The following is a 20,576-nucleotide window of genomic DNA, read 5'->3' on the forward strand; positions in this document are numbered from 1 at the left end:
ACACAAAAATAAATTGTTTTCCTGCCATTATAATACTGCAACGTTTTCTCAACAGGGGTATATCATATGTAATTTAAAATGGGCAGGGTGCGGGGTAAGGGACGGGGTAGTGGACGTGATGCTGATGGTGAGAGAAAAGGCCGAAGTCATGGGCAAGGTGAAACTGTGGCTGCTGTGGGAGCACAACTAACACACTTATCATGTCAATCTAGCTTCATCTCTTTGTACGTGGGTGTGGCGTGGAACACCACTCTTTTCATGCCAAACCAGAGTGAAAAGGTTGTTAGATTGAGAACAGATAATGCTTCCAATCACTTTGCCAGCGCCACCCTGTCTTCCACACGGTCCAGTCTCAGTAGCTGTGATTTTGGACCACATAATTCTGACCATGATCCTCCTTTCTCCCACCATGCAGAGTGCCTAGAGACAGAGTGTCTGCGCTTGGACACTCCAAAGAGCTGTTCACATGTCCATTTATAGATTCTGGCCTCTCGCTCTGTCCATTTCAAGCGGGACATGAGGAGTTCGCAGGTAGCAATGCATAAATATTTGAGCAGCCACACTCGCAAGAAGACAATGGTGGAAAAAATGCAATTACTATCGCAAGAGGTGGATGATGATGAGACACAATTGCCAACACATGGCGTTTCAATGTCAGCAAGTCAAGAGGAGGACCAGGGTGCAGAAGTGGAAGACAAGATGGTGGATGATGCTGACTGACCCAACCTGGGAAGGTGACATGCAGAGTGAGGACAGCAGTGCACAGGGGAAGGGAGCTGCAGCACCACAACAGCCAGGAAGATGCAGTTGAGTGGACAGAGACACAAGGTGGGCAACTGTTCCCCAGAGTATCAACAAGGGTGAAGTTGACAAGCCAAGAGTTAGGTCTTCCCAAGTCTGGCGCTTTTTTGAAGACAGTCCAGTTAACCCAAAAAAGGCAATTTAGAACATCTACCATGCCAGCATCAGCAGGGCCAGCACAAGTACCAGCCTGACCACCACCAGCATGCTCAGGCTCATCCAAGCGAAGCACCAGACTACTTTGGGCCGAACGCCAGGGGCCAAAAGCTGTGTCTGCGGGTGACATCATTGCCTCTTCCCCTGTTGAACATGTACACTAATACACTGTCCATGATGTTGGTGAAGATGCCTCCCACCCTGCACCTGTCATTGCACACTTGCAAACACCGTCAGCATCCATTTCCATGTCCTTGTCCCAGCGCAGCGTTCAATTGTACCTACCCCAGTCCTTGGAACGCAAGAGTAAATACACAGCCGCTCACCCATAAGCCACAATACTAAATGGCCACATTTCCATACTGCTTGCCCTGGAAATGTTGCCGTTTAGGCTTGTGGAGACGAAAGCTTTTCGCAACCTCATGGCGGTGGCCATCCCCAGCCGCCACTACACAGCCTCACTGCGCATGGGCGGGGAGCCGCTCATCACAGTGCATGCATGGCTCACAGCACAGTAAGCTTTGCTGGCTGGCTATGTTATACTGCGCAAGTGCAACATACTTACTTCAGCGCGAGCTGGGAGCAGAATTCAAATGCGTGAGTGGCACCAGCCCTGATTGAATGCAAGGATCACACCCCTATGACTAAACGAGCAGGTATGATATAACTATATAAAGTGCTATATACTCATGATATTAGCGCCAATTTTAATGAAAAAAAGAGTGTTACTGATGACATTGACAGGTTCCCTTTAAAAAGATACAATTTCTGGATAAAATATTTTCAACATTCTAAACATGAAAGCGACTTCTCCCCTGTGTGACTTCTCTGATGTTCATTAACAGTTGATTTACAAGTAAAACATTTCCCACATTAAGAATCTAAAAAAGGCTTCTACCCTGTGTGACTGCTCTGGTGACTAAGAAGAGATGATTTCCACAGAAAACATTTTCCACATTCTAAACATGAAAAAGGCTTCTCCCCTGTGTGGGTTCTCCGGTGTCTGGTAAGCTTTGATTTTTCTGCAAATTTTTTTCCACATACTGAACAGGAAAAAGGGTACTCCCCTGTGTGGGTTCTTTGGTGTATAACAAGTTGCTCTTTCCGATTAAAACCTTTCCCGCATTCTGAACATGAAAAAGGCTTCTCCCCTGTGTGAGTTCTCTGATGGGCAATAAGACTTGGTTTCCCTGCAAAGCATTTCTCACATTCTGAACATGAAAATGGCTTCTCCCCTGTGTGAGTTTTTTGATGCTTAACAAGATTCCATTTCTGGTTAAAACATTTTCCACATTCTGAACAGGAAAAAGGATTCGCCCCTGTGTGAATTATCTGATGCTTGATAAGGCTTGGTTTCACTCTAAAACATTTCCCACATTCTGAACATGAAAATGGCTTCTCCCCTGTGTGAGTTCTCTGGTGACTAATAAGGTGTGATTTCTGGTTACAACATTTCCCACATTCTGAACATGAAAATGGCTTCTCCCCTGTGTGAATTCTCTGGTGAGTAACAAGATTTGATTTGTAGTTAAAACATTTCCCACACTTGGAACAAAAAAATCTATTCTCCGATGTGTGAATGTTTTGACGTTTAAGAAAAGACTTTTCGAGGGGAAAACTCTTTCCATATTCTGAACATGAAAATGGCTTCTTTGCTTCAGGAGCAATTTGTTTAATAATGCTTATTTTGTAACTTTGATTTTCCTTAGTAGTCGGTAATGAATCAGAAGACAGGACCTGCTTCAAAGGATCAGATGACAGATCTTTGCTGTGAAGGGATGATGGGATATCTGGAGTAATGGCATTCACTTCAATTGCATTTTGGGGGATCTCAAGATCGTCTGATTTCAAAATTGAAGATGTCAGCTGTCCCTCTGATCTCCTGGTACAGACATCTGCCAAGAAGAAAATAAATTATTTTTAATAAAAAAAATTGAAATTTATATTTATTAACATTTCTATTTAAACGGTCTGTAGAAAAGGCAAGTTATGTAAACATATTGAATTATTCACCAAGACAATGACAGGTCACAGTCTAATAGAAAACCTCATAGGATGAACCAGTGGAGCGTGGTGTTCAATTGTTTGTTCATTCTGCCTCCCAAATATAAAGGCACCAAACTGTGTTATATAGGCGAACATAATACCAATACAACAACTACTCATCCTGCAAAAAACAATCCCCCACTAAGATCCATTATCTGTCATTGGAAAAATAGGTTTCCATATTATTAGTGGCTCAAAGGCTTTTGAAAAGCAACATGGCTTCCATAAACCAATCCAGCAATATCCGCTCTCCCAAAGTCAGATCTCCCCCTCACTTCTGAGCCTTGCAGTGCGCCCAAACCACATTTAGCCGCCATGTATTTGACATTACTATAGTGAGAAGAACCCACTTAATTGATGGTGTGTGTCTCCTGGAGCACAATCTGGGCACTATGTGTTGGGTAATGAAACTATATATTTGTAATTTTCACTGTCCAACATCCACTACGTGCTAATTTCCGGGAAGTGCCTGAGGAGTAAAAATAGTCACTACTCCTATAGATTAATTCACTGAGGGTTATAAAATGTATTCACTATATGGGGATTTCCACTGCTCTGGTTTTCTGATATTTTATCATATTAGGGCTTCTGTAAATGGTGTGTCCCATCTCCTCTGGGATCTGCTCCTGTGACGTCTGCTTCTCTCAGCAGGAGCCGCCTTATTCATCCTGCAGGTGGCGCTGGTGATGGAGGAGACGTCAGAACCAGAAGCTCTGGGCGGCGCAGGCTCTGTCCAGCCACTAAGATTATGGTGCCTGGGACCATTAGTACTATCCAGTCTGGCAGTATGGGTGTGTGTGCTGTCCAGCTGGAGTAATCTGCTCCCTGCTTCAGCCAACTGGAAAGCACCGCACCCTACTAAAGCTGGAAGCATATTGCCGGAAGCTGCCAGATACAGCCTTGTTCTCCTCTGGGTCAGTCCTCTGTGCTCAGCTCCCGGATTGTGTATTTGTTTCCCCTTGTGACCTCGGCCCGTTTACTGACTACTCTTGTGTCTTCTGATGTTGTATGTTCTCTGCCCTCCTGGTTCTGACCCGGCTACCTGACTATTCTTCTTCCCATCTCACTCCACAGAACAGCAGGTAACACCGTGGCCCAAAGAACTACGGAACGCAAGCATCCATTCAGCATCAAACCTGAGGACATTGGTTTTAGTTATATATCAACATTAGTTGCTTTACTGTTATATATTATATAAAAATAACTTTATTTTAGGTTTGTGCATAAATGTTGCTAAGATTTCTACCATTGAGGCAGCATGTCGATATATGGATTATCGCTATGCGATTCTGCAAGTATCACTAAGGAAGATTGTTATGATACTCATCATTGAAGCAGTATGCTCACATATGGACTATCGCCATGCGACTCTGCAAGTGTCACTAAGGAAGATCGCCAAGATACTTACCATCGAAACAGCATGCTGACATGTGGACTATCGCTATGCGATTTTATAAATATTATTTGGGAAGTATCTTTGAAAGGCGGTAAGCTCTATATGTATTCTCCTTAGGTGACAATACAGATTGCTGCTATGCGATTTTACAAATGTCTTTGGGGGAATAATTTTTGAAAATTGAAGGTCACATATATGCCCTTCGCATATTGATATATATAAATTCTCGTGTTATGTGACGATATGGATCGTTGCCACATAATTTTGTAGATATTTGTAAGGGAAGTATGTTTCGAACATGGAGGGCTACATATGTGCCCTTTTTTGTATTTTTGCTGTAACCTATCTTTGTAAGCATCTGCATGGCAATACTTTTTGAGTATGAGTGGTTATATATATGTCCCTCCCATATCGATATTTTATTATTCTTCAGGAGGGATCTACTATCTGCCATCTCCTATGATCATGCTGTCGGTATTAGATATATAGCAAGTTTGGAATATTTACCATTAATGACTCAGCCATGTACCTTCTGGCAGTGGTATACTTAATAGGATATACGCCCTCATCTCTATCCCTCTAAGCCATTATAAATCTACCAGAATTATTTATTAAACCTAATCTTTAATTCTTAAATATTTGGAATCATCTGTGGCTTTACCTTAGTGGTGCAGACACACCTCGCACATGTGCTGTTTGTCCCCTGTGGCGCCGCGGGCTGGATTCGTTGCCGGGACGACGGGAGTGATGACATTGTCCTCCCTCCCATTGTTTCCGGCATGCGCTGGCCGGCCGCGCCCTGAGGGGAGTAACAACATGACGAGCGGTGCGCCGATTCGCCAGCCACCCGGACATACTCATTTATATAGTGCCCCTTTTTAAATTCTCCCCACGCCTCCTGACAAAGCCGGAAGGAGAAACGCGCGTCGAGGCGCTTACTTGGACCTCCTACCCGCTCTAGGACACGCCAGCATGTCTTCAGGTATAGCACTTCATATTTAATGTTTGCAATGCTCTGATAACCCATGAGAGGATGATGGGAGTGATGCTTCACGCAAGATTACGATGTAAGACACAGATGAAGTAATTCTTTCCTTATCTGGACATTTAGACTGACGCCCGGAAACTAGATTGTAACCTGTTTTTAGCTGTCTCAGTAACCTTCTACTGCTATGAATTAACACTTTTTATGAAACTTTCTTATTAACATTCCACTGTAATGAATCATTATTTCGCTGCTTGTAGAACAAAGGCATTTTACTGCGCATGTATGACAACAAACTAAGATTATTAGTATAAATAAAAGGGACAGCTCCAATAGAGGCAGACGCGCTCAGGGGCTTCCCAGTACTTGATTATACACTACGTGTCTGTGTATTTCTTGTTACGGGGATACCCCGACTCCAACAAGGACCCTCCATGGCTGAATGATCCTAACATTTCCTGGCGCCCGAAACAGGGACCCGAGGTCTGCGTATTCCTTCAAGTTCATCGACCGGCACGAGTAACCGCTGAGATTGGGACATCGGAACAGCAGATGACAAACCTGGCCAGGTAAGAGACACTGTTAGTTCTCTTACATCTGCTCTGCGATAGTCCGTAAATTTCATGCATATCTTGTGTTGGGATTGAGGAACTAGTAGAGAAGGATACCTATAGCTCGGGTCATTCATGTATATACTGTAGGATCTGCCGAAGGAGAGGTCAGAGAAGGTTATGAAACGGATGGTATGAAAGAGATGTGGATGTCGGGAATAGCCTCATAAGCCGCACTAAGGTAGATGACATAAGTATTACGGAGATTGCCTAACTGAGTCATAAGGTTGTGTCCTTTCGGGGAAACCTTCGCTCACGCTTAACTCCCGAACCTTTGTCCTCCTTTTTGACGGATAAGAGATTGACAGAATGAGCCCATGGAAGTAATGATAATACTCCAGGGACACGATATATAATGGAGACTGTATGGTTCATTTTATGTATTGTTGGTCTTGCCCTTGTTGCCATATATATGTGTGTTAGAATTACTCTACACTTCAGACAAAACGGTCCAGAGAAACCGTTTCAGATACTGGCTCCTTAGGACAGAATAGGTAACGAGGAAAGGTAGAATATAGAATATATTTTATCTAACCCAAAAAGCCTCCTAAGGTAGGAATAGTCAGGAAAAATGGGCAACAAGATACTGGCTCCTTAGGACAGAATAGGTAACGAGGAAAGGTAAAATATAGAATATATTTTATCTAACCCAAAAAGCCTCCTAAGGTAAGAATAGTCAGGAAAAATGGGCAACAAACAGACTAAGACCACAAATGATGAACAAGATGTCTATACAATCGTGAAAGAAAGGTGTGGTGTAGAAGCAACTAAGAATTTAGGGAAAGTTTGCAAAACTTTTCAGGTAGCAAGGCATGACAGGTTTAACAGGAAACTATGGGAGGACATTCGGGTTAGAAAAGCAGGAGTGATAAGAGACAAAGGATGGTAGAGTCCAAATTTTGGTGCCTGATGACCAAGAGTCTCTAGAAAACATTGTAAAAGTCCAAGCCTTAGAGGATGAGAAAGATCCTGCCCCTACCCAAATTATTTTAGATCTTTCTGAGGTACCAGAAAAATTATGGGCACAACATGACACCGATGTAGGACTAATGCCAATAGCTCCTGTAAAAGTCACTCCTGTTCCAGGTGTGACACTACCCCAATTGAGACAGTATCCTATTAGTGCCCAACAAGAACACGCCATAGGAGAACAGATAAAAGATTATCTAAAAACTGGAGTACTGATAGAAGTAAAGTCACCAGCCAATACACCGTTGTACCCCGTAAAAAAGAAATCTACTGAGGGGTCAGCTGCTAGGTACCGGATGGTACATGATTTAAGAGAGATGAATAAAATTTTGGAACCTATTACTCCTGTTGTGCCAAATCCACACACGTTGCTATCACAGATCCCAGCAACAGCACGAGTATTTTCTGTCATAGACTTATCAAATGCATTTTTTTCAGTACCATTACACCCAGACTGTTACAAACTGTTTGCATTTACATTTAAGAATAGACAATTAGCATGGACAAGATTACCACAGGGTATGATACATTCACCTACCTTGTACTCAGAAGCTATGAGATCAGTTCTTCAAAATTTCAAACCTACGGATGAGGTTGTAATTCTCCAATATGTTGATGACCTATTGTTATGTGCCCCTGCTCAAGAGTCCGCAAACAGCAACACAATAAGGTTGTTAATATTTCTAGCAGACATGGGCTGTAAAGTTAACAAGAAAAAAGTACAACTTTGTATGACTACGGTAGTATTTCTAGGACACTGCATTTCACAAGGTATTCGGCACCTCACCGCCGACAGACTAAAAATCATTAGAGATCTTGTTCCTCCCAAGAACTACAAAACATTAAGAGCATTTTTGGGAATAGTATCACACTGCAGACAATGGGTTATACATGCTAGTCAGCTTATGCAACCTCTATATGATTGTTTAAAAATCGAGCCTTTCCAGTTAACTGAATTAGCGCTCATAGCCTTTCAAGACCTCAAGAAAGGTCTCATGTCAGCCCCGGCCTTGGGAATCCCAGACTACGCCAAACCATTCCAATTAATGGCTGCGGAAATGTCTAATCATGCTACAGGAGTACTAACACAGAAACATAAAAATAAACAAAGACCTGTTGCATACTATTCTGCTCAATTAGATAATGTTACCAAAGCTGCACCATCATGTGTCAGAGTAGTAGCAGCTGTCTCTCTTTTGGTAGAAAAAGCCTCAGAAATAGTACTAGACCATGCCTTAATAGTACAAACTACACATGATGTACATGGCATACTGAATCAGGTATTGCCAAAACACATTTCAATGGCTAGACATCTTAGATTACAATGCTCCTTACTAATGCCACCAAACCTCACTTTTCGCCGCATATTGTCTCTAAATTTAGCCACTCTGTTACCACTAGAGACAAAGGGGGGAGTGGAAGGAGGTCAGGAAGACGAAGATGAAAATTTTTTACAATACCACGAACAAGACAATATAATACATGATTGCTTACAGTGTATAGAACAAGAAACACAAGGGCTACCTAATGTACAGGACACCCCTCTTGACAATCCAGACCTACATATGTATATAGATGGTAGTAGGTATGCAGATGAAACTGGTAACTTTCACACAGGTTATGCCATTGTATCAGATTATGATGTTATTGAAGCTGAGCCAATGCAGGCCAGCTGTTCAGCCCAGGAAGCTGAACTATTAGCTCTAATAGGAGCATTACAGTTAGCAAAAAAAAAAAAAAAAAACACTAATATTTTTTACTGATATGCATATGGTATTGTACATGATTTTGGATGTATATGGAGAGCTAGAGGTTACATGACAGCTTCAGGTCAACCAGTAAAACATGGACAAATGATTAGACAAATCCTAGAATCAGCTGCCTTAACCAAACAAGTAGCAGTAATAAAAGTACCTGCACATGTAAGACTCGACACCGAGATAGCTAGGGGTAATGACCGAGCCGACAAGGCTGCTAAGCGAGCTGCAGTAAAACCTCTGACAACTGACCACACTATTAGTGCAGTATCAGAATTTGACTTAATTACACGGCTCAAAGAAGCCCACCAGCAGGTGAGTAGAGAAGAAAAAGAAGAGTGGCAGAAACAGGGGGCAGAAGAAAAAGAAGGACTATGGAGAAAAGGAGATGAGCTTTGTCTCCCCCGAGCATGGTACCCTGTTGTGGTCAGTGAAGCCCACGGACCTACACATGTGTCTGCAAACGGTATGATACAGAGGGTCAGACAGAAGTGGTTAGCCCCAGGGTTCGGCCAGGTAGCTCGAGCAAAATGTGGTTCTTGTGAAATCTGTTTAGCCCACAATCCAGGACAGACTGTTAAGACCCCCCAGAAGCACCATGTAAGACCACTATATCCGTTCCAGAGACTTCAGATCGATTACATCCAGATGCCTAAGCATGGACACTATAAGTATGTACTGGTATGTGTGGACATGTTTTCGGGGTGGCCAGAGGCTTATCCAGTTCATACAGCCACGGCTAAAGTCACTGCAGTAAAAATAGCACATGAACTGGTACCCCGTTATGGTATCCCAGAAGTGATCGAGTCAGATAGACGTACACATTTTACTGGAGAGATCTTTCAGAATGTAATGAAAATGTGTATAAAAAGTGAACTACACACCCCTTACCACCCACAGAGTTCTGGTAAGGTTGAGAGAATGAATGGAACACTTAAGTTAAAAATACAGAAAGCCATGGCAGAAACACAGAAACCATGGACTGAGTGTCTCCCAATAGCATTGTATTCAGTCAGAAACACCCCCCAGGGAAAGAGCAAACTCACCCCCCATGAAATATTGTTTGGTAGAGTTGCCAATACAGGATTGTATTTCCCACAGACTTTAATGTTAGAAACTGAAAGCTTAACTGCTTATGTACAAAATTTATGTAAGCATGTGTCTAAAATACACTCTTTAGTGTTCTCTTCCATTCCAGATCCAGATTCCATTGAGGGAACGCACAAGCTGCAACCAGGAGACGAAGTCTACGTAAAAAGACATAACAGAAGAACGCTAGAACCCAGATTTGAGGGTCCATATCAGGTGTTATTGACAACTCCAACTGCAGTAAAATTGGAAGGAAAATCAGCATGGGTACATGCAAGCCATTGCAAAAAGAAATAGTGGTGATTGTACTTGTGTTAGCTATAACGATAGATCAGGGAGACCTGTGGGATAAACTAAGTTCCCCAAAACCTACAGATAATAAATTTATAAAACATCATGAGACATTGGTAAACGGGCTGCTCGATGGCGGACAGAAAATAGCAGACTGTTGGATTTGTACGCATTCTCCAATATCAGCCACGAGCATACCCTTCCTGGCCGTACCCATGACCCCTGAGGAAGTGTCTACATGGACTAATTGCTCAGACAAATTAGCAAATAACCAAACCGTTAATTCTAGATTATGGAACACCACTGTTGCCATCCCAGTTGTGGGGTGGGTGGGATTTCCCTGGTGGCAAGGTAATATGACCGGAAAAATAAACAACTTACAATATTTAGCGTTTAAAGGAGGTGTATGGGTTCCTAGAAATAAGACGGGACTAACAGACTTAGGGTTAATTCCTACAGAAAATATACAACTCAGTTTTAGTAGCACAGTATCTTCTTCTCAACCTTTTAAACCTGATATAGTAGAAAAATACATACACAATAATGGTTGGAAATATTCACAATTATTCCCCGATGGAAACAATGATACATGTTCAAAGATACCAGGTAATATATTATGTAATGAGTCAAGTGCATATGACCCAGGTACACCGACTTGTGAAAATCCAGATGCAGGATACTGTAGTCCATTAGGTCAAAAACCCCCTTGGTGTATACTTCAGAATGTATCTAAATTTTTAGATTTGGTACATAGGTTGGTGCTCCAACACTCTGCAATATGGGATCTGCCTGAAGGAACCTTCTGGATTTGTGGAAATGGAGCATACAAATGGCTCCCAGTAGGAATAAAAGGTACATGTACTCTAGGACGCTTAACACCGGCCACATTTATAGTTCAGAATCAGCAGGTAGATATGCAAGCAGTACCTAAACACACACTATACAAAAGAGCAGCCGACAACTCGCCTAGACCTTCAGGTAGGCCACATGTGGTCCAAATGGGAATTCCTAATAAAATATTCAGCACTTTTTTTGTGTATCCAATGTTGATGCAGATGTGGGATGAATATGACAGACACAATGACCAAAATAAAGATAGCTGGTGGTCAGACACCTTCTCCTTTCTCAACCCAAAGAACTGGTTTAAGGGTATTGGAGGTTGAGTGGCTGGAATTCTGCAAGGTATATTACAGATTGTGCTAATTATAGTAGTCATATATGTAGTGTTTAAAATAGGATTAAAATTATTTTAATATGCATAAATAAGCTTTGTAACACGGACTCAAGAATATGAAAGAAAAGAAATCCCGGACCAGGTCTTCTACCAAAAGTCCATAAGGAAGAATCAAAGGGGGGACTGAGAGGATGATGGGAGTGATGCTTCACGCAAGATTACGATGTAAGACACAGATGAAGTAATTCTTTCCTTATCTGGACATTTGGACTGACGCCCGGAAACTAGATTGTAACCTGTTTTTAGCTGTCTCAGTAACCTTCTACTGCTATGAATTAACACTTTTTATGAAACTTTCTTATTAACATTCCACTGTAATGAATCATTATTTCGCTGCTTGTAGAACAAAGGCATTTTACTGCGCATGTATGACAACAAACTAAGATTATTAGTATAAATAAAAGGGACAGCTCCAATAGAGGCAGACGCGCTCAGGGGCTTCCCAGTACTTGATTATACACTACGTGTCTGTGTATTTCTTGTTACGGGGATACCCCGACTCCAACAAGGACCCTCCATGGCTGAATGATCCTAACACCCATTAGGTGCTTGTGTGCAATTGCGCACAAGTTATCTGTATAATATTCTGCACTGCACCTATCCCTGAAGGAGAACATGTTCCTTTGCTGCCTATCCTATAATCCCAAGTGATTAGGGTTGGGGATCCAATGTGTTCTTATGGGTTTTTATCTGCACACTATTGCTTTAAATAATCCTAGCAATTTATTCTGTCTCACCTTTCATGGGTTTTCTACTTATATGAATATATATTCTCAATAAAAATTTGTTATATGTATAATTAAACTGATCCCACAGTTTTTTTCTGATAAGAGTCCTCTGGCCTCTTCTATCTGACTTTAATAATCATTAAGAACCTCTAGATACTTTTATTACATTACTACTTTTCTGGGGGGTTTCTTGAACTGACTATACATTTCAGATCATAGGACTCTGTCAACTTTTCGTTTTAACACCGTGGCCCAAGCCTAGAGGTCTCGGTGTAAGAACAGATCCATGTAGAGGGGTTAAAGGGTGATAAAGTAATCCCTGGCATCTCGAAAATGGAGTAGATAGCACCAAGCCTGTTTGTGGTAGCCATCATTTGAGCTGCCAGGTGACCATTGTCTGCAAACTATTCCAGCAAGATCTGCATTCAAATAGCTAAATGTCGCTCCTTCCCTTCTTAACCTGCCATGTGCCCAGACAGTAGTGTACAATTGCATACAGAGTATTGCCGGATTCAAGAGAAGTTGGAAAATAATTTGTAAGGTCCATTTGTTTCCTATTAAGTTTGGAATTATTCACAAAGGATATCACCATATAAAGTGACACACGTCAGATTTGAAAAATGGGCCCAGATAGGAACACAAAACTGGCTGCAGGAAGGGATTAAATCAGAGTATTTTGGGCACTAACTACTGTAGTCAAAACTGTGTGTATAGACCATAACACATCTACTGAAATGATCAAACTCAGCACTTCATCAGTAAGTAGTGAGTAACTAGTGGTGAAACCTCTCTGGGGTAATTGGAGTATGTGGCTCGGTGGCTCTTGGGAATCTAAACTATCGTAAGGAACAATATTTTCTGTCAGATGAGTTTCAAAAAGAGAACTTTTTATAATAGTGCAGAGCTGAGGTGTCTTAAATTTGGACCTCTGGGATTTGGAAAAGGCATTATTTTAAAGACCACCAAGGAGTTATATATTCACATAAGTGAGGCAGGCCGATCCCACCACAATCAAACTATCATGCAGAATGAAGTTGTAAAAAAAGAGATAGAATAAAAAATGTTACATCCCCAACAACAAAGTATGTATGAGGGGAGAAATCCAACACTAAACCGGAGTCGCACTCATTTATGGTGGACCACTGGAGCTACTATGAGTCCTGATCAGAAGAGTAGAGAAAGTATTAGCACCCCCATTTCAGGAGAGATTTTGCAGTAATCTGAATTCCTTAGGATTGAAAACATAATGGAATTTATGATGTGGAGTGAATCCATGAAACCAGGGCTCGAGCCATGCCAACACATCTCCTGCAGGCGTGAATAAATGTATATTACAGCCATCAGCCACGCACAGCTTAGAGATATATCATGGCACAGGTGTAATGTTTTCTGTATAGTTTATCACAATTATGTTTGAAGTTAGTTGGTTTTAAAAGAAATTGAAAAGTCAGGATAAAGGGAAACTCTGTTGTTATTGTACAGAAATTCACAGTTGGCCTCACTGCACATTTAATGTTGTAGATCATAAAAGCAAAGTTTGGTCAGAAAGACTGGACCTGGTCTTGTAGGGACCATATGAGCACATTCAGCAGCACAGATGGGAGAGAAGGTAGATTCATCCAATAAGATATCAGGGTTCTAGGAAGCCAACAGCATCATTACCCTCCGCTTTCTCTTACAGGCCCATCATAATATTTTTCTTCAAGTGATTTTTTAACTTGTCAACACATTCTACATACGCTGTCATTTGGCTTTTTAGTTTACAGATCTGGGCAGGTAAGGAGGTAAGGGTCAGCATCTTCTAATCCCAGGGGGTAGGTGGATCCTCCAGATTGTAAATTCTATAAAAAAGGGCTTTCAATACCCAAAGTCATTTGAACAATTTTTTGGTGGATGAGAATGTTATGGGTTGGTAGCAAAATGGTGGTCACACGATTGTGATACGGCCGGACTACACCACCGATAAAGCAGCCACAGCCGGTGACTGAGAAGAATCCATGACTTCTCTGCATTTAGTGGTCACTACTCACCTGGGTAGTCATATGTAGGAATCTCCTCTTTACACCACTCATCACCCCTCACATATGTCTCTGTAGTATTAATATGGGTCACATCTTCACCCTGAAACCAGTATTGTAAAAGTCACAGACACATGGAGAAGTCACATCTATGATCAGCCCTAATCCGGCCATCTTCACCGTTCTCATTACACAAGTAGAAAGCATATAATAATGGTGGATAAAACAAGACTGAGCACAAGACCTTCACAGCCGTCTACACATCATAGGGGAGATCTCATGACACCTTCTCTCCATCTACCTGATGATCCTGAGGAACATTGGGATCTTCCTGTTTACAGTCCTGTGGAAGAAGAGAACGGGGACATCTCTCTGGTGTTGTCCTCTTACTGGATAGATCTGGAGGAACCACATACAGGGACTGAATTCATTCTTTACATACAGATAATATAGGCCATGTGTATTTAGTCCTGTCCATTACCTGGTGATGTGAGGGGCTGGGGAACCTCCATCATGACGTCCTTATACAGATCTTTGTGTCCTTCTAAATATTCCCACTCCTCCATGGAGAAATAGACGGCGACATCCTGACACCTTATAGGAACCTGACACATACAATGATACCGTCACCCCCCCGATCCCTTCATAGCGTCACTGTATAATGTCCCAGCATTCCCAGCAGTGTCACCTCTCCAGTCAGCAGCTCAATCATCTTGTAGGTGAGTTCTAGGATCTTCTGGTCATTCATGTCATCATGCATCAGGGGGTGAGGTGTAGGCCCTGTGATTTGGCTCAGGGGTCTTCCCCATCCCTCAGACACAGGGTCCTGACAGCGCTCACTAGAGGTCTTCTTCACTACTGTGTAATCCTGGTTATGGAGAGACACATTAATAAATCTCCCTCCAGACATTTCCAGAGTCCTCACCTCTCCAGTTCTGTCCATCTGTTATTCCCATAGATAAGAATGATGTAATGTGACGTCATCAGAATCTCTCACCTCTCCAGTAAGACGGAAGAGGATCTCTAGGGTGAGGTGTAATATCCTCTCCACCATCTTGTCTCTGTCCATATCCATCTTTGATGGGTCCATAAGGAAAATTCTCTTCTATAGAAGATCTTCACTGAGAGGATCTGACATTGTGCGGACCTGAATGAGAAGATGATGAGCCGATGTAACATCATAAAAATCCTGTGTAATAATACAATTACTGGAGATAATAAGGGGAAACCCATGAGGAGACATATTATTTTACAGTATTTAGTTTTCTTCTTTACATCTAGTAATAAAACCTTTATATTTTAGGCCACAGACAACAAGCAGTTTCTTCCTCGGAGTCTGCAGCTGAAGACTCTTCTCATAGACTCATCTTCCATAAAGCTAATTCTGGAATCATTTACTGATATTTTAATAATACAAGTACTGGACACAATAAGGGAATTCATATGAGGAGATATATTATTTTATGGCATTTTGCTTTCCTCTTTACGTCTATATATATATATATAAATCAGTAAATCTGTGTGTTGAGCCCGTTAAATACAAAACCACATTTTTCACAAGGTTTAAGTGAAATTTTGCACGGCCCGTCTTTAACACCAGACTAAAAATATTGCAAACACTAAAACTCAAAATTTCCCCCTTTCATGGGATTTGGCCCTCTGAATTTAGGCTGGAAAGGTATAAAGGAGAAAATGGGTGTCTGTCTGTTGAATGCAAAACTACAGTTTTTGCCCAAAGGATTTTAAAGAATTAGAGCGACAGCGATCAAAGAGTCACTCTTTACAGAAGAAGGAAACGTGAACAGCGAGGATATACTGCAACAATCAGATTTCAAAGGGTTAATCAGTACACAGATAATGAAATAATCAGTGGGTTGTATCTTTGAAAAATGTTTGACGCGCACATTAACGTGAAATATTGCAATTCTTTGGAGTCAAATATACTTGCAAATCAGCTAACAAAGGCAGTGATATGGCAGTGTTTCCGTTACACAAACAAAAATGGGGAGGTATATAAGTAGTAACGAATCCATGTGGTGATTACTCAATTTTGCCATCTATGAAAAACATCCGACTGTAGTTCATCTCAGAGTCCATCTTGAAAATGGACAAGTTTATTTCACTACCAATAATTTAAAAGAAAGAGCGGCTCGACCACCTAATACAACATTAACAGCTTTCTTTCTCCCGTGTCAAGCAGATCCATTTGCGAGAACTTTATTATATTCAGAAGTTCCAAAAATATTATACATGGAATAAGTTGAGAAAAGTATTTTGCAAAAGGAAACAAGGTGCAAGGGTCCAAGGATGGGACGGAAGTTGCAGTGATGCTCTTGGACGCGTGTATACACTTCATCCAAACAACGCAGAGTGTTACCACCTACGTTTACTGCGTCACACTGTCCGCGGGCCAGAGTCTTTCACAGATTTAAAAACAGTTGGTGGTGAGCTGTGTCAATCTTACAGGGAGGCATGCCAAAAGCGTGGTCTGATCGAAGATTATCAACACTGGGACATGACATTGCAGAAAATGTCCCTCACTCACTTTCCACCTCAACTTCGAAACCTGTTCGCTATAATAATTACAACCTGTGCACCTTTCAATCCCCGAGCTCTTTGGGAAAAACACAAAGAATATCTTAGCGAAGATATTCTGAGAGTGCACAGGAGAGTTAATCCGGATTTAGGCTTAAATTTCACTGCCGACATATTCACCAAAGTCCTCTTGACGCCAGAAGAAAGGTGCAAGTGTATCAATAGTAAAACTCTAATAGAATTTTTTTACGAGCACCAGTTCGACCATCCTTTGATGTTATGGGCTGTGATATTCTGCAAAACAAAAGCTATGATTTGGAAAGGTTGAAAGAATTTGTCACATTGAATAAGCCTCATTTGGTTGATGACCAAAGATCGGCGTATTTGGCAATTACAGATCCGATTTCAAGTGGAAATGGGAGACTGTTTTTCCTTGATGGACCAGGAGGTATCGGTAAAATATTCTTAATTAATTTCCTGCTCACAGAAATTCGCTCAAACAATAACATTGCTCTGGCCGATGCTTCATCTGGAATTGCGGCCACTCTTAAAGATGGAGGGCGCACGGCTCATTCAGTACTAGGATTGCCCTTGAATCTAGTGCTGTTGGAAACTCTTGGCTGTAATATCACTAAAGGCTCAGGGAAAGCTAAAGAATTACAGATTTGCAAATTAATTGTCTGGGAGGAATGTACCATGGCGCACAAGAAAGCTGTTGAGGCCCTCGATCGCACCTTGAAAGATCTGCAGGGATCCAATCGCTTAATGGGGGAAATTGTACTTTTTACAGGTGACTTCTGCCAAACGTTACCTGTTCTTAAGGGAGCAACGCCAGCAGACGAGCTGAATGCCTGTTTAATATCTTCTCATCTATGGAGACATATGCAAAACCTACAAGGAACAAAGTGATCATAAACCCTGCTGTAACTAAATAAGTAAAAAAGCAAAAGTGCATTTAAATAACATAGGGTCCTTAGTGAACACAGTTTTTGATCAAAAAAGCATAACAGCCATCCCACCATGGCAAGGTGACCCTTTTCAGGATGGAGACATATTCAGAAGCTTCTCTGACTACTAATATGTGGGTTCACTTGATGGAAAATTCTACTGCAGACGAATTTACACCCCACGTACTATGCCTCAGAAACGACAGGTTCCCTACAGATTCCACTACCGGCTTAATCTCCTTCCCGGAAAACTTTTACAAAATGGCGTCCTCAGTACTGGAGATTATTGACCAAGTATTCCCTGATATTTGTAACAATTTTAACAACTATCAGTGGCTTTGTGAACGCACAATCCTACGCCCTAAACACTATAGTGTCAGCTCCATAAACCTACAAATACAGAAGAGACGGCCGGTCCAGAGACCACATACATGTACAATGACTCAGTCATGGATGGTGAACGAGCCGTAATGTCCCCATTGGGGTTCCTGAATTGTGTGGAGCCTCCTGGATGTCACCGCATAGACTCACTATAAAGAAAGGCGCCCCGATAATGACCCAACACAAGGGAATGTAATGTATTATGTCCTAGAGAAACTGCAGAGAAATAATCATCTAATGCTGCGATTCCAGGATTATTCTAGAGGGAATCGGCTGCGATATCCCCTGTGCAATATATATCTAGTATTAATGCTCCAGTAATGGGGGTCTCCACATACCTCCACCTGCAGAGCCGCCACCACATACGTCCACCTGCAGAGCCGCCACCACATACCTCCACCTGCAGAGCCGCCACCACATACCTCCACCTGCAGAGCCGCCACCACATACCTCCACCTGCAGAGCCGCCACCACATACCTCCACCTGCAGAGCCGCCACCACATATATGGCTGCTCTGTGCGCACAGGAGCTGTGATGAGATCACAGGAGGGGAGGAGTCAGGGGTCACATGATCAGGGGCCTCAGTGGATGCAGGACTCTGCTGTGCTGGTTGTCATGGTGCTGGATGAGCTGAAGGTTATGTGTGGGGTCAGGAGGGGTTTACAGTGTGGATGTAGCAGAGCCGTGTGTGTACGAGGTGTACGGAGCGGAGCCGCGTGTGTACGAGGTGTACGGAGCGGAGCCTCGTGTGTACGAGGTTTACGGAGCGGAGCCGCGTGTGTGCGAGGCGTACGGAGCGGAGCCGTGTGTGTACGAGGCGTACAGAACGGAGCCGCGTGTGTACGAGGTGTATGGAGCGGAGCCGCGTGTGTACGAGGTGTACGGAGCAAAGCCGCGTGTGTACGGAGCGGAGCCGCGCGTGTACGAGGTGTACGGAGCGGAGCCGCGCGTGTACGAGGTGTACGGAGTGGAGCCTCGTGTGTACGAGGTGTACGGAGCGGAGCCGCATGTGTACGAGGTGTACGGAGCGGAGCCGTGTGTACGAGGTGTACGGAGCGGAGCCGCGTGTGTACGAGGTGTACGGAGGGGAGCCTCATGTGTACGAGGTGTACGGAGCGGAGCCGCGTGTGTACGAGGTGTACGGAGCGGAGCCGCTTGTGTACGAGGTGTACGGAGCGGAGCCGCGCGTGTACGATGTGTACGGAAAGGAGCCGCGCGTGTACGAGGCGTACGGAGCGGAGCCGCGTGTGTACGAGGTGTACGGAGCGGAGACACGTGTGTACGGAGCAGAGCCGCATGTGTGCGAGGTGTACGGAGCGGAGCCGCGTGTGTACGAGGCGTACGGAGCGGAGCCGCGTGTGTAAGAGGCGTACGGAGCGGAGCCACGTGTGTACGAGGTGTACGGAGCGGAGCCGCGTGTGTACGGAGCAGAACCGCGTGTGTACGAGGTGTACGGAGCAGAGCCACGAGTGTGCGAGGCGTACGGAGCTGAGCCGCGCGTGTGCGAGGCGTACGGAGCGGAGCCACGCGTGTGCGAGGCGTACGGAGCGGAGCCGCGCGTGTACGAGGCGTACGGAGTGGAGCCGTGTCTGTACGTGGTGTACGGAGCGGAGCCGCGTGTGTACGAGGTGTACGCAGCGGAGCCTCGTGTGTACGAGGTTTACGGAGCGGAGCCGCGTGTGTGCGAGGCGTACGGAGCGGAGACGTGTGTGTACGAGGCGTACAGAGCGGAGCCGCGTGTGTACGAGGTGTATGGAGCGGAGCCGCGTGTGTACGAGGTGTACGGAGCAAAGCCGCGTGTGTACGGAGCGGAGCCGCGCATGTACGAGGTGTACGGAGCGGAGCCACGCGTGTACGAGGTGTACGGAGCAGAGCCTCGTGTGTACGAGGTGTACGGAGCGGAGCCGCATGTGTACGAGGTGTACGGAGCGGAGCCGTGTGTACGAGGTGTACGGAGCGGAGCTGCGTGTGTACGAGGTGTACGGAGGGGAGCCGCATGTGTACGAGGTGTACGGAGCGGAGCCGCGTGTGTACGAGGTGTACGGAGCGGAGCCGCTTGTGTACGAGGTGTACGGAGCGGAGCCGCGCGTGTACGATGTGTACGGAGAGGAGCCACGCGTGTACGAGGCGTACGAAGCGGAGCCGCGTGTGTACGAGGTGTACGGAGAGAGCCGCGTGTGTACGGAGCAGAACCGCGTGTGTACGAGGTGTACGGAGCGGAGCCGCGCGTGTATGAGGTGTACGGAGCGGAGCCGCGTGTGTACGAGGTGTACGGTGCGGAGCCGCGTGTGTACGAGGTGTACGGAGCGGAGCCGCGTGTGTACGAGGCGTACGGAGCGGAGCCACGTGTGTACGAGGTGTACGGAGCGGAGCCGTGTACAGAGCGAAGCCGCGTGTGTACGAGGTGTACAGAGCGGAGCCGCTTGTGTACGAGGTGTACGGAGCGGAGCCGCGCGTGTGCGAGGTGTACGGAGCGGAGCCGCGCGTGTGCGAGGTGTACGGAGCGGAGCTGCGTGTGTGCGAGGCGTACGGAGCGGAGCCACGCGTGTACGAGGCGTAAGGAGCGGAGCCGCGTGTGTACGAGGTGTACGGAGCGGAGCCACGTGTGTACGGAGCGGAGCCGCGTGTGTA

General features: G+C 44.3%; 1 protein-coding gene and 1 long non-coding RNA gene across 2 annotated transcripts; one reads left to right on the forward strand and one right to left on the reverse strand.

Moving 5' to 3' along the window:
* Window positions 1-1,645: 1,645 nt before the first annotated feature.
* On the reverse strand, window positions 1,646-18,484 carry LOC141194449 (uncharacterized). The gene is made up of 7 exons (XM_073662371.1): window positions 18,395-18,484; window positions 15,079-15,228; window positions 14,770-14,949; window positions 14,563-14,686; window positions 14,383-14,480; window positions 14,094-14,184; window positions 1,646-2,852 (listed from the first exon to the last, which is right to left on the reverse strand). The coding sequence occupies exons 2-7, from the start codon at window positions 15,169-15,171 to the stop codon at window positions 1,852-1,854; spliced, it is 1,587 nt and encodes a 528-aa protein (XP_073518472.1). The 5' UTR covers window positions 15,172-15,228; window positions 18,395-18,484; the 3' UTR covers window positions 1,646-1,851.
* LOC141194453 (uncharacterized) lies at window positions 5,518-11,791 on the forward strand. Its single transcript, XR_012267101.1, has 2 exons — window positions 5,518-5,953; window positions 9,920-11,791. It is a non-coding gene; the product is annotated as an uncharacterized lncRNA (long non-coding RNA).
* Window positions 18,485-20,576: the final 2,092 nt, after the last annotated feature.

This window comes from Phyllobates terribilis, unplaced genomic scaffold, assembly GCF_046119375.1.
Source record: "Phyllobates terribilis strain yellow unplaced genomic scaffold, ASM4611937v1 Scaffold_71__1_contigs__length_7168151, whole genome shotgun sequence".
Taxonomy (NCBI): domain Eukaryota; kingdom Metazoa; phylum Chordata; class Amphibia; order Anura; family Dendrobatidae; genus Phyllobates; species Phyllobates terribilis.

Excerpts from the sequence above, each read along its gene's own strand:
- LOC141194449 (XM_073662371.1), bottom strand. The coding sequence starts at position 15,171 with ATGGACCCATCAAAGATGGATATGGACAGAGACAAGATGGTGGAGAGG. Across the intron at positions 14,481-14,562 it reads CCAGCCCCTCACATCACCAG|ATCTATCCAGTAAGAGGACA; the intron begins GTAATGGACAGG and ends TGGTTCCTCCAG. Across the intron at positions 2,853-14,093 it reads TCCTACATATGACTACCCAG|ATGTCTGTACCAGGAGATCA; the intron begins GTGAGTAGTGAC and ends TCTTCTTGGCAG.